Source organism: Rhinatrema bivittatum, chromosome 5 (genome assembly GCF_901001135.1).
Source record: "Rhinatrema bivittatum chromosome 5, aRhiBiv1.1, whole genome shotgun sequence".
NCBI lineage: Eukaryota > Metazoa > Chordata > Amphibia > Gymnophiona > Rhinatrematidae > Rhinatrema > Rhinatrema bivittatum.
This window is the reverse complement of record NC_042619.1, coordinates 262,283,804-262,298,425: the sequence shown is the minus strand read 5'-3', so window position 1 is coordinate 262,298,425 and position 14,622 is coordinate 262,283,804. Positions and strand designations below refer to the sequence as shown.

Sequence of the window (14,622 nt, the reverse complement as noted above, 5' to 3'; positions counted from 1 at the left end):
AAGATGATGATCTCCTCCAGAGGATCTGTCCTTTATTAATTTCATAAAGGAAATTTATGAAACGATTCCATTTCAGCTTCAGACAGAAGAGGACTCGAGGCAAAAGATGCTAGAAGTACTCCAGTTTCTTGATGCCCCTAGGAAATCATGTCTATTCCTATTCATGAAATCCTAATTGACCTGCTGAAAAGGAATTGGGAGCACCCAGGCTCGGTGCCACCTGTCAACCGAATGCAAATGCCACCTACCTTGTCCAAACAGCCCCTGGGTTTCAAAGACCACATCTGGATCACCATTCTGTGGTTGTGGAGTTAGACCAGAAGAAGGCACGACGTTCTAAACTTCATTCCTCCATATCTCCAGGGAAAGAACAAAGTTCCCTGGATGCATTTGGCAGGTGGGTCTTCCGTGGCTCAATGCTCATTTCTCACATTGCTTCCTACCAGTTATACATGACCTAGTATAACAGAGACCTTTCAAGAAGATCCAAGATTTCTCTGAATCTTTACCAGAACAATTCCAGGATCAACTCAATGCTCTGGCTCAGAAAGGCCTCGATGCTGGCAAGCATGAGGTTCGCGCTGCCTATGATATTTTTGACACTGCCTCCAGAGTGTCTGCAGCGGGGATTAGTGCAAGAAGGTGGGCCTAGCTGAAGTCCTCAGACCTACGTCCAGAGGTGCAGGACCGATTAGCAGACCTACCCTGCGCTGGGGATAATCTCTTTGGAGACAAAATCCAGGAAACAGTGGCACAGCTAAAGGACCACCATGAAACACTGTGCCAGCTTTCCTCAGTTCCTTCTGATTTCCCGTCCACATTTAAGAGGACATTCTGAATGGACTCTAAACGACCGTCTTTCAAGCCACAGAGATGATATCCTCCTGCCGCTCGAGGTCATCCTTCCAGACCTTACCAGAAAGGTCAGCCCAGGCAAACCCGACCTCAGAAGACCCAGCCAGCCCTCAACCGGGCCCAGCTGCTGGGTTTTGATTCCTCGCTGGAGAGCATAAGCCAACCTCCTCTACCATCCCTACCAGTCAATGGTCGACTGTGCCACTTCACCAACATATGGCACACGATCACTTCCGACCAGTGGGTTCTGGCTGTAGTGTCCCAAGGGTATCACTTCAACTTCCTGACTGTGCCGGACCACTCCCCACCTTGATCGACATGAGGGTCATCCGACCATTCCTCTCAATGGTTTCCGTCGTGCTCGAATTCCGAGCAATAGAACTGGTGCCCCTCTCCCAGCAGGGGCAGGGGTTCTATTCTCGGTATTTCTCATCCCAAAAATCAGGGGGCATTCTTCCCATCCTGGACCTATGTGCATTGAACAAGTATCTGCACAAAGAAAAATTCAGAATGGTAACCCTGGGTTCCCTGCTCCCTCTACTGCAAGAGAAGATTGGCTTTTGCTCTCTAGATCTTCAGGATGCGTACGCACACGTTGCTATCACTCCATCTCACTGAAAATTTCTTCGGTTCCTAGTTGGCCCCAGCCACTTCCAGTACCAGGTCCTGTCATTTGGCCTGGCATCCGCTCCTTGGGTCTTCACCAAGTGCCTCGTAGTGGTCGCGGCCTACCTGAGGGGGTCAAGGAGTCCATGTCTACCCTTAGTCTCGACGACTGGCTGATAAGGGCTCCAACCCAAAACCACGCTCTAGGATCCTTACATCTAACCCTTGATACACTTCTGTCTCTCGGGTTCCTAGTCAACTATGCCAAGTCCAAACTAGTTCCATCTCAAACCCTATCCTTCATAGGGGCAGATCTGAACACCATACAGGCAAAGGCCTTCCTTCCTCAGGATCGAGCTTACACTCTCATGTCCCTGGCACAATACCTCCAGGCTCGAGATTACTCGACGGCTCGTCGTTTCCTCATCCTGCTGGGTCATATGGCATCCTCGGTGCATGTCACGCCTATGGCCCGCCTGGCCATGAGAGTGTCACAGTGGACCTTGTGATCCCAGTGGGCTCAGGCTTATCATTCAATGTCCAGCATTGTCCACGTTACCAAGCAGCTCTGCCTGTCGCTAGCCTGGTGGATGCAACACTCCAGTCTTCTTCAAGGCCTTCCCTTTCAGGCTCCAGAACTTCAGATTATCTTGACAACAGACGCCTCCAACCTAGGGTAGGGTGCTCATGTCAACGACCTGCAGACTTAGGGAACCTGGTCTCCACAGGAAGCCAAACATCATATAAATTTCTTGGAGCTTCGGGCAATCAGATATGCCCTCTGGGTTTTTCAGGATTGCCTCTAAAACAAAGCCATCCTGATTCAGACCGACAACCAGGTGGCGATGTGATACATCAACAAGCAAGGAGGAACGGGCTCCTACCTTCTGTGTCAGGAAGCTGCGCAGATATGGGCATTGGCTCTTTCCCACGTGATGTACCTCAGGGCGAACTACTTGGGCATAGACAATGTGCTGGCGGACGAGTTGAGTCTCACCTTTTAGCCGCATGAGTGGTCCCTCAATCCCATGGTAGCGGACACACACTTTCAAAGTTGGGGTTATCCACGTGTGGACCTCTTTGCGTCCATCCACAACTGCAAGGTAGAGAACTTCTGCTCGCTCACTTGCAGCTGCCATTCACAGCCGAGGGACGCGTTCGCCCTCTCGTGGGCCACAGGTCTCTTTTACGCGGACCCTCCACTTCCACTCATCTCCAAGACTCTCGTGAAGTTACGAAGAGACAAGGGCTCAATGATTCTAATAGCCCCTCACTGGCCACGCCAAGCCTGGTTTCCAATCCTCCAGGACCTCTCAGTACGCCAGCACGTTCGCCTGGGGACAGACCCGCTACTGATAACTCAGAACAACGGGCGCCTATGCCACCCCAACCTCCCAGCCCTGTCACTGACAGCCTAGATATTGAAAGGCTGATACTTCGACCCCTTAACCTTTCGGAGTCGGTATCTCGAGTCCTTGTAGCTTCACGAAAGCCTTTCACGAGACACTCTTATCACTCTAAGTGGAAAAGATTTACGGTCTGGTGCACATCTTTGTCCATCGACCCCCTTCGCTTGTTCCACCTCGAAGTTTCTGGACTATCTCTGGCATCTCTCAGTCAGGCCTTAAAACTTCCTCTATAAGAGTGCATGTAAGTGCGGTAGCCGCTTTCTACAATGGTGTGGGGGATGTATCTATTTCCACACATCCCTTAGTCGCACGCTTCATGAGAGGTTTGCTCCACCTAAAACCTCCCTTGTGCCCTCCGGCCCCTGCTTGGGACCTTAACGTGGTCTTAGGATAGCTCATGAAACCTCCATTTGAGCCTCTACAATCCTGCGATCTTCGCTGTCTCACCTGGAAAGTAATTTTTCTTCTCGCTATAACATCCGCTTGCAGAGTTAGTGAGTTACAGGCATTAGTAACCTACCCGCCTTACACTAAATTTCTGCACGACAGTGTTCTCCTCCGTACACACCCTAAGTTCTTACCAAAGGTAGTGTCAGAATTTCATCTTAATTTCATCTATCACTTTACCTACTTCCTTTCCAAGGCCCCATTCAAACCCAGGAGAAAAGGGCTCTTCATTCCCTGGACTGCAAACGTGCCCTGGCATTTTATTTAGATCGCATGTCAGCCCACAGGAAATCCAGCCAATTATTTGTCTCCTTTGATAACATCAAATTGGGAAATCCAGTGGGAAAACAGACCCTTTCCTCCTGGCTGGCGGGACTGTATCTCCTTTTGCTACCAGCAAGCAGGCATTCCACTACAAGATCATGTGAAAGCACACTCTGTAAGGGCCATTGCAACTTCAGTGGCACACCTTCGTTCAGTTTCACTTATTGATATTTGTCAGGCTGTGACCTGGAGCTCTCTCCATACCTTCACAGCCCATTATTGCTTGGATAAGGCTGGCAGGCAAGATTCCATTTTTGGCCAGTCTGTCCTGCGCAACCTGTTTTCAGCTTAATACCCAATGTCCTACCAGCGACCCGTACTGGGTTTTTAGGATGCCCTCCTCCCAAATCCACCCCTGTTGTTGTGCCTGATGATTTGGTACTTCGCTCGGGTATCCTCAGCTCGCTATTCACCCATATGTGAGGACTACCATCCTGCTTGTCTTGTGAGAAAGCAGAGTTGCATACCTGTAACAGATGTTCTCACAGGACAGCAGGATGTTAGTCCTCACAAAACCCGCCCACCACCCCGTGGAGTTGGGTTCGCTTGCGATTTATTTTATTTTTCGCACGTACTTTTACTATACACAAGACTGAAGGGGGACCACTTCTGGTTGCAGGGTTAGTACCATGCTGGGCATGCCCATTAGGTGCCAGTCAAAGTTCTAGAAACTTTGACAAAAGTGTTCCGTGATTGGGCTCCATCCTGATGATGTCACGCATGTGTGAGGACTAACATCCTACTGTCCTGTGAGAACACCTGTTACAGGTAAGCAACTCTGCTTTTCCAATCCTTCGCAAGCCAGGAGCAATGGAGCTCTTGTTCCCATGCTTTGATATGTGCAAATTCTAACCAAAACCTATCAATGATGAGTAAATAAATCTTGGAGATAAGTTTGTGATTTATCAGCATGTCTACACATACTTTCAAAAACAGACATCCCAAGTGCCAAATCCTCCAATATGCCGTTCTGTGCAATGAAGTGACATATCTGTAAATATGGAAACACATCCATGTCTCTTAATTGATATCTGTCACATAGAGAGCTGAATGGAATCATTCCCCCTGGTTCCCAGATATGTTAGTTGTGTGATACCTCTTGCGATCCAGCTCCTAAAGGCCAGAATGTTCTCGGATGGTTTAAAGTGTACATTATGGAATAAATGTGTGTTCTGATAGTAAGTCTTCAGGCCCACTAACAATTTTTTTCCATCACACCCACATTTTTAAAGAAAGCTGAACTGTCTCCGGGAGATGTGACGGTCATTTCCATGAATCTCGTAGTTGCCATAAAATGGCTGTTAAAGGCATTGGGCCCAAGATTGCCTGTTCTAGTATCATCCATGGTTTCTTCCCAATAAGTTTGTGCCAATCAATAAGAGCCTTCAATTGGGCTGCTTCCTGGAAGCAGTGCAAATTGGGCATCCCCATGCCCCCCCTGTGATTTAGGCAGCAAAATTATCCTTTTAGCCACTTGGGGTCTTTTCCCTTTCCACAGAAACTTTAACAATCTCCGCTGCCATTTTTCAAGAATTTTAGCCTGGACTTCAATCAGCAGCGTCTGCAAGAGATGTAACACCCTGGGTAGAATGTTCATTTTTATTACAGCTAAGCGCCCTATCCAAGAAATGTGATAAAGGTCCCACTCCTCTAACTCCTTATATATCCTAGCCATTAGTGGTGGATAATTGAGATGAAAGAGGTCTAAAGTGTTACCTATATAAATCCCTAAATATTTTATCTTGTTTGGGGCCCATCTGAAAGGATGGGACTGTCTTATATTCATGGCCAAGACTTCAGGCACCGATATGTTAAGTAACTTGGACTTGTCCCAGTTGATTTTGAAACCCGAAACTGACTGAATTCTGATATCTCAAAACTAATCGCTGGAAGAAAATGGATGGGATTCGTTATAGTGAACAATATATCGTCCGCAAACAGCGAACGTTTGGAGGAGAAGTCTCCCACCTGCACCCCGGTAATGTTATTGTTGTTTCGGATCTTGTGTGTGAATGGCTCTAGAAATAAGGCAAAAACAGTAAGGGAGATAAAGGGCCTACAAAAAAAGGCTGAGAATACCCCCCGTTTACCTTCAGACACTCCTGAGGAGCTGCATACAGCTTTTTAATCCAGCCAATAAAAGTTTCCCCAAACTTAAAGGCCTGCATTGTTTGAAATAAAAAAGGCCAGTGGACAAAGTCAAAGGCCTTTTCAGCATCCACTGCTAAAAGTAGAAATGGTATTTTCCTGGCGTGTAGCCAGATGGACTCAAAACAAGTGGGTATAGTGTGCTCGTGCTAGCAGTTGGAGACGGATCTGACGTCAGCACGGGTACATATACCCCCACAGGAAGTGCAGCAATTCAGTAATTTCCGTCTCCAAAGCAGTTTGGAGCTACCTCACACTCACTGAGCGTGTTTTCAAATTCTAAACGACTAAATTCCTAGAAGAAACCTACTGAAGACTAGCCCCGTACTCCTGCGGTGATACCAATCGGTCCCTCCCCCAGTTGAGTTTCCCGAACTGACTTCCGTGGTCCCTCAGAGGTAGGAGCCTCGGTCCGGTGGCCGACTCGCGGCAGGGACCTAGCCCCCGAGTGAGAAGGGCTTGGGTGTGGCATAGAGGCAGCCTCGGTCCCGGCGAGGACTTGGCCCCCCGAGCGAGACGAGTTCGGGCGCGGCCTAGAGGCAGCGGGTACACTTCCTCGAGCGCGGCGGTGAAGGTACTACCCTCTCCCCCTGCAGCCGGAGACCGCCATTTATCCATTTACACATCGTACCGGTTTACATGTAACAAAAAGGACAAGCCAAAAAGAGGCATATCTTTTACATGGAACAGAGAACAGTTAATAATATAAGTTAATAAAAATATCAGGTGAACATTAAAAGAAACTTTGGTTAAGGAATTAAACAAGGAAGTTCATAAATAAACAATGAACAATTAACATGAGTTCTAAGAGCAAGGGCATTTAAGAGGGGAGGATGGTAATAAATATTTGACAGTTCACATTGGCTAGACAAGAGTGTTTACAAAGTGAGGATTTATTTGCAAATCGGAGCATTAGGAGAGGGGTGCACAGGGACAGAAGTTGACTTGACAGGCATTTAAAAGCTGGGGAAGAAAAAAAAAAACCAAAAACTGGGATAGGATAGAAGAGTAATGAGTGCACCACTGAGACCGGACAGGGAGGGGCACTTCATTGGGAGCTGGGGGAGAGCAGTTGAAAGACTAATGAGAGCTTTGTCAAAAAACATCATGTATTATAAAATTAACATAAAGTTTAAAACTTAAAACTATCATTCTACATAAAATTTCTAATAATCCTAGAATATTCCTAAAAACATAGCTCCTATCATGTCCTACATCACTCCAGATTCTCCTTCAGTGTGTAAAACCTATCTAAAATCCTTATAAAGTCTTAAAAGAAAGCTCCCATCCTGTCCTATATCATTTCAGCCGCCTTCTTCAGTGCGTCAAACATGTCTAAAATTGATCCCTGCTTCTATTAAAAGTAAAATTTGTGTATTATCTTATTAACCCCTATAGGTTTTTAATATACTCAACAACTTTTCAAAAAACTAAAATTGGTCCCAATATTTACATCAGTACCGTATTTTTCGCTCCATAAGACGCACCTGACCATAAGACGCACCTAGGATTCAGAGGGGGAAAATTTAAAAAAAAAAAAAATTGTGCTAAACCGGCTCTGTGTCTGGGCGTCTTATGGAGCAAATTAGGGGAGTGCATAGTTTTTTTTTTCTCCCCATTTTGTTTTCGGGTCTGGGGAGGGCCATTTCGGTCCACTCCCCAGATCAGAAAATTTTTCTTTCTGTGGGAACCCCCAAAACCCCCCCCCCATCCCAACCCTTTAAATTAACAACCTCCACCCCCCTGACCCCCCCAAGACCTGCCGAATTAATTTCCTGCAACCCCCCACCCTCCTGACCCCCCCAAGACCTGCCGAATTAATTTCCTGCAACCCCCCACCCTCCTGACCCCCCCAAGACCTGCCAAACGTCCCTGGTGGTCCAGCGGGGGTCCAGGAGCGGTCCGGGAACGATCTCCTGGGCGTGAGCCGTCGGCTGCCAGTAAACAAAATGGCGCCGACGGCCCTATGCCCTCACTATGTCACTGAGACCGACCAATAGCAGCGGTCGGTCTCACTGACATAGTGAGGGCATAGGGCCGTCGGCGCCATTTTGTTTACTGGCAGCCGACGGCCCTATGCCCTCACTATGTCACTGAGACCGACCAATAGCAGCGATCGGTCTCAGTGACATAGTGAGGGCATAGGGCCGTCGGCTGCCAGTAAACAAAATGGCGCCGACGGCCCTATGCCCTCACTATGTCACTGAGACCGACCAATAGCAGCGGTCGGTCTCAGTGACATAGTGAGGGCATAGGGCCGTCGGCGCCATTTTGTTTACTGGCAGCCGACGGCCCACACCCAGGAGATCATTCCCGGACCCCCGCTGGACCACCAGGGACGTTTGGCAGGTCTTGGGGGGGGGTCAGGAGGGTGGGGGGTTGCAGGAAATTAATTTGTCAGGTCTTGGGGGGGGGGGGGGGGGGGTTGTAGGAAATTAAGTCGGCAGGTCTTGGGGGAGTCGGGGGGGTGTTTGTTAGATTTTTGTTTGGTTTTTTTTTTATATTCGCTCCATAAGACGCACATACATTTTCCCCCCACCTTTGGGGGAAAAAAAGTGCGTCTTATGGAGCGAAAAATACGGTATATTACATTAGGTTAAACTGTATAGGCTTTATTAAAGAACCAGGTCTTAAGTTCCCGCTTAAACTTTTTAAAGTTTGATTCTAGCCTCAGTGGAGTTGGAAGTGAGTTCCAAATTCCCGGGCCCGCCAAAGATAGCGCTCTTTCTCTAACTTGATTAAGATGTGCTGACTGGACTGTTGGTAAAGAAAGCAAGCCCTTATTTGCCACGCGCAAATTCCTTTGAGGGACATGTAATTTTATGGTTGCATTCAGCCAGTCTACCTGGTCTGCAAAAATTAATTTATGTAGAATACACATCGCCTTGAATTTAATTCGGTACTCTATCTGCAGCCAGTGCAATTTAACTAGTATAGGTGTAATGTGTTCATTCTTACTTACCCTGTAGCTTGCTATTCACCCATATGTGAGGACTACCATCCTGCTTGTCCTGGGAGAAAGCAGAGTTGCTTACCTGTAACAGGTGTTCTCCCAGGACAGCAGGATGTTAGTCCTCACAAACCCCCCCCCCCCTGCCACCCCACTGAGTTGGGTTCGCTCCTGTTTTCTTATTTTATTTTTCGCTCGTACTTTTGCTACAAACGAGACTGAAGGGGGACCCCTGCTGGATGCATGGTTGGTGGCATCCTGGGCATGCTCTGTGTGCCAGTCAAAGTTCTAGAAACTTTGACAAAAGTATTCCGTCCAAGAAAACAAAGAGGTAGGCGATATGTGATAGCCGTCAGGAAAACAAAAACACAATAGATGCCTCAGTCTTATTTCAATATTTATTAGAACAGAGATGTGCTCAATGAATGCCCGACTCAGGCCGAGTTTCGCAGCTCGTTGGCCGAGCACATTGAATCAATGTGAAACTGAGTGCGGCATACCACCCGAAACATTGATCAAACATTTGATGTACGTCTGATGAAACTTACTGTGTGGAGTTCCACCTAGAATTTGAAGTGTTCAAGCCCCTGAGGCAGTGGCCAACGAGCTGCGAAACTCGGCCTGAGTCGGGCATTCATTGAGCACATCTCTGTTCTAATAAATATTGAAATAAGACTGAGGCATCTATTGTGTTTTTGTTTTCCAAAAGTATTCCGTGACAGGGCTCCATCTGATAATGTCACCCATATGTGAGGACTAACATCCTGCTGTTCTGGGAGAACACCTGTTACAGGTAAGCAACTCTGCTTTTTCAAATTTCACAGTTTATAAGACCCCATATAAACTGAGAAGAATCTAGACAGCTAGTTTCCTCATCGCTCTCTGTTGCCTAAGACAAATTCTGTGTAAGCTCCCTTGGTGAACTTTCATCAGGGATCGCATCAATTGGGGTATTCTCCAACATTGATATGTATGGGCTAGGGGCTGCTACTGTATCCCAGTATTAAGTTGAGGCCATCTTAGCCCAAATGTTGGAGGCATAGCCCTGCAGCCCCATAATCCGTCTGATAATGTGGATCCTATTCCTCTGGCATCCAGAAGGGATTTCAGGAGGAAAGCCCATGTGGCTTGAGGGAAGAGTCATAGAACCTTTTCCCCCGTTTCATAGGAAACCTGTTTAACTGTCTTCTGTATTTCTCTTTGCTGAATGGATAACTGATGTGGTTCAATTTCACTTGGGTGAAATTGGGGGTTTTCCACCATGTAGAAGGTAAGTCCATCTCCGTACGGCCCAATTTGTATGCTTTATATTAGGCGGGCTTTGGTTGAAGCTCGCCACTGAGCCTTTTACTGTGATGTAGGATATCAGCAATGTGCTCGCCCAGTGGTCAGAAACTCTTTTTTAGCCTTTACACTGTTAGTATAATATCTGATCTGGAAGGTCAAAGTTTTGTCCTGGGGTCTATCTACCACAGATCCTGTTGCCTTTCCCACCTTTTTCAAAGTTTTTTCCGAGTAAGTTGTATGCATATTTCTAATCACTGACTAATGTCTTACATAAATCTGTAAAGGCATTCTGTGTTTAACTCGTTAGCTACAAGCAATCCACAGCCTTCCATCTGGATGGCTCTAAAGTCTCAATCAGTCTATTCAGGTTTTATTCTTGATATCAATAAACTTAGAATGACCAAAGTCAAGAGTTCACTTTCTCTTGGTTAGTGAATTGTACCCATTCTCTCCCCCATGTGAACCTAAGTCTAGTGGGGCATGTCTAAACGCACTGTGCTGGAGCTGTGACTGTGTCAAATTTGAAGCAGCAAAGTAGGATTTTCTCCACACGTTCACAACACACCCCTGTTTTAGCAAGTGTTCCTAATGCAAAACTGAATTTTAAACAGTGTGTTCTATGGAGTCTTTTTGAGGTGTAGAACCCAACTCTGTTCCCTCCTAGGGCCCATTATTGGTCAGATTGCAAGGAAAAACAGATAATATGAGGTTGGCCTGATGCCACCCAAAACAGTAGTGCCTTTGACACTGTTTAGTTTTACCCTTTTTGTTTGAGGGAACATGTAACTTGGGAGCCTCCACATATGAGGACTGCCATCCTGCTTGTCCTCAGAGAAAGTGAAGTTACTTACCTGTAATGTTGGTTCTCTGATGGACAGCAAAATGCCAGTCTTTACAAAATCCCTCCTACTTCCCCTTGGAATTGGTTTCTCCAAGTCTTAGTTTGATTATAGACTGAGGGATCTTGCCTGGAAGGCAGGGAGCTGGCTAGGATTGCACATACCCAGTAGGACACGCTCAAAGCTTCTAGAAGCTTCAAAATCAAAGTTTTGTGCAGGGCTCTATCTGATGATGCCACTTACATGTGAGAACTGATATCCTGCTGTCCAACATTACAGGTAAGAAACTTCATTGTCCTGTTAAAGATTTAGGCATAAAAACTCAGTTATGGTTTCCTGAAGAGTGGATTTCTCGAAAGCTTGTCCAAAATACGTATAACCTGCAGTTTGTTTGCTAATATTTTTGCAATGAGAGCACATTTCCAGCAGCCGGTCTTTATAACTTTGTCCTCTCTGTGGGATGAAAGCTAGTAAAGTTATTTTTTACTTTCAGGTGCCCGTGAATATCATGTACAGTTTTTTAGCAATGAGCCTGAGAGGGCGTGGGTCCACGAGAAACGGGTCAGGGAATATAAGGGCCATAAACAGTATGACCAGCTCCTGATTGAGAGTTCAAAGCTACCTTGTAACCACTCTGAAAAACTGAAGGTATGTGCTTACTAATCAGCATGAAGTTACAAAACTGAAATAATGATGTATGTGTTTTACAGACATATATTGTGTTGAACCTAATGTATATTTGTATAAATAATTTACTAGGGGTGTGCATTTGTTAGATTATTAATTTCAGTGGTATGCACATACTTCAGACTTACAGTACACGCATAAAACAGCACGTGTGTATTTTCCGTAACGGGTAATACTGTACTGTATGTCAGCGAGGTACACACATACCACCGAAATGAATGACCTAACAAATGTACATCCCTAGGATTTATTATGAACGTTCATCAGACCACAAGAAGACATCAGTTTAATCGCATCTCTTTCACAGTTAATATGAACAGCAACAAATTCCAGAGCTTAATAATGTGTTGAGTGAAAAATAATTTTTTCCAGTTTATTTTAAATGTCACTTGCTAACTTCATGGAGTGCCCCCTAGTCCTATTAGCCAAAAGAGTAAATAACTGATTCACATTTACCCGTTCTATACCTTTCATGATTTTACAGACCTCTATCATATACCCTCTCAACCGTCTCTTCTCCAAGCTGAACAGCCCTAATCTCTTTAGCGTTTCCTCATAGGCGAGCTGTTCAATTCTCTATCATTTTGGTCGCCCTTCTCTGTAGCATTTTTATTTTTTGTTATATTTTAAAATTTTTGTCTACAATTAAGAATAAGCAAATGGAGAGAGTTTCACTTCCCTGTATGTACCCAGATCAGTCCAGACTCCTGGAGATGGAGATAAGAGAAAGTTTCACTGACACTGTACATAACCCAGTGTGACACCTGCAGTCTTTCAATATTTCTCTGTCTCCAACAGATGGTAGATGGTGTAAACCCTGCAGTCTGGAGAGAGAGAAATTAAAAAAAGAAGATTAAAAGACAATTTCTGGATCCTCCCAGGAGGTTGTGAGGTCCTAGTGGGCTCATCCCCCTTGGTTTGAGGCAGACGAGTAGGGGATAGGTGACCCTTCTGATAGCTCAGTCCGGAGATCTGTGGCGTGGACATCTGGTGGTCTAGATCCCTCATCACCCATGAGCCAGCGGTGGAAACTGCTGACAGTTCTGCACTGCAAGCGCAGTGGAGCAGGGAAGTATCTCTTTTATATACGGTGTGTCCCTGGCTGGGTTGCTAAAGTTTAGCGAAAGGAGATGGATATAGCCAGTGGTCTGGCTCTTTTCTGATCTGCCATGTGGCCTGCACTCCTGGAACCAGAACCTCTGCACCAAAGGAAAGTATTGGTTTCTTTGTATCTTTATTTGTTCTCAGAGAGTAAAACAAAACAAAAAAAAGAGAGCAAGGAACTAGTTGGAGGAATCTTTGCAGCAGCGGGGTTCTGGGAGGGAGCTACCTTAGCAGCTCAGGGAGCTCAGTGATGGGTTTTTTTATTAGCAGCTTCTCTATCCATGGAGGAGACTGGATGTTGGCTCTGTGGTGCTGAGGGACTGTACCTCTGCTTGCCATTGAGGTGTTGGTAGTTCTGCGGGAAGGAACGTGTGTGTGTAGCAAAAGCGGCATTGCGTTTGGGGGGTCTGCGTCAAGCACGGTCACATCGGTAGAACGAGCCATGCGGATGACAGGGTCTAATGCTGAGGCTTTCCCTGTCAGCACAGAAACGGCAGCCATTTTCGATTCCCTAGCAGCGTCGATGGGAGAAGCAGGGGAATTTCCTCAACTATTGTTTGTTCCTCGGACGTGCAGAGAGGCAGTTGCACTGAGGAGGAGTCTCTGGTTCTGGTAGAGGTCTTCTGCTGGTTTTAATTTGCTTATGCACAAAACTTGTTTAGTGGTAAAAGCAGCGGGGGATTCTGGCTCTCGGCCCCAGTCTCCATGGATTCTCGGCCATTCAAGAGGCCTGAGCTATTGAGAAGCTCTTCGGGCTTTCAATGATTTTTGGTGCTGGATGTTGAATGGATCCAGGTGCAGGCAGGCTTTGCTTAGCCATGTGGTAGGCCACGGCAGCGGTTCTTTCCCCATGTGTGAAGGTGTGTGTTTACATTCTCGCCACGTGGCGGTTGTATGCGCAGGGACCTATGCACTTAAGGCCGCGGCCTAGATTTGAGTATGTACATCTGCAACCTAGACTTGAGCGAGAATTTGCGCAGGTACTTAAACTTGTATTTGCATAGATACTTATGCATGTATGACCGCGACCTAGTCTTGGGTGCGTATTTGCACGCGTCCTAGAGGGGTGTGCGTGTACGCCTGGGTGGCATTATTGTCCATGCAGGAGCCACCTAGAGCTAAAGTTCATGAGAGCTAAGCACCAGGGATGAACAGGTCTAAGCGAATTGTTATATGTGAGGCTTGCCATCTGATAACAATTCCTCGCGTTCTCTCCATTTGTGTGAGCACTGTTTAGATGCTCAAAGCAATTTGACCACTGCAGCATTTGCCCATGTTGGGACATCCCCTCAGCCTATGGTATCTCTGGAGGGGTGTGGAGTGGGATGTGAGACAATGGTTGGTTCTCCTCCTCTCTTGTTCCCGAGGGCAGAAGCTTCCCTTGAGAAAGAGAGGTTGGAGAGAGAAAGGTTGGGCCTATGGGCTCCAGTATTAGATCCTTCATCCTTCTCCTGGTCAGAATGTTTCCAAAGCCTGCAGACCTTTCTGCAGGAGTGCCCAGCAAAGCTGAAGCAACCTACTATGTAGGGATCGCATGCTCGGGCCTCCCATTTGTCTGTGATGACGGGCAAATGCCGCAGGGAGCTGTCCCTGGTAATGTTCAAGGGAATGTGTATATCATGAGACATCGGAGGATTCTGATGGGGAAATGGCTTTCTCACCTGTAGAAGAGGGAGAGATTGCATACGATTGAGAGTCACTTCGGACTCTGCTCAGATTTTTTTCATTTTTCTCAGAGATTTCTTGCTGAGTTTGTTGGCTCAGACCCTGAACATGCTTAGTGTGGCCAGAGGTCAATTTTAAGTTAAGCATCCTGTTTCTTTCCCTCCAGAATCCAATTCAAGAGAGAATGGATTTAAAAAGGTAAATGTGATTCTCCACATGGAAACTCTGAGGTCTGTCATAGCAGTTGTGGTCCCGGTCACTAGACTAGCAACCGGGTCCTTACCTTGGTTCTTTCAACGGA

At 46.5% G+C, this 14,622-nt stretch overlaps 1 protein-coding gene across 6 annotated transcripts in view; it reads left to right on the top strand.

Annotated features, from left to right (window-relative positions):
* The window catches only part of NSD3 (nuclear receptor binding SET domain protein 3), a 502,906-nt gene that overhangs the window by 180,480 nt on the left and 307,804 nt on the right, over positions 1–14,622 (top strand). For all 6 annotated transcript variants that reach the window (XM_029603933.1, XM_029603930.1, XM_029603931.1 and 3 more), the window contains one exon: positions 11,359–11,513. In XM_029603933.1, the coding sequence (XP_029459793.1) occupies positions 11,359–11,513 (155 nt within the window). The remainder of the gene's footprint in view (positions 1–11,358; positions 11,514–14,622) is intronic.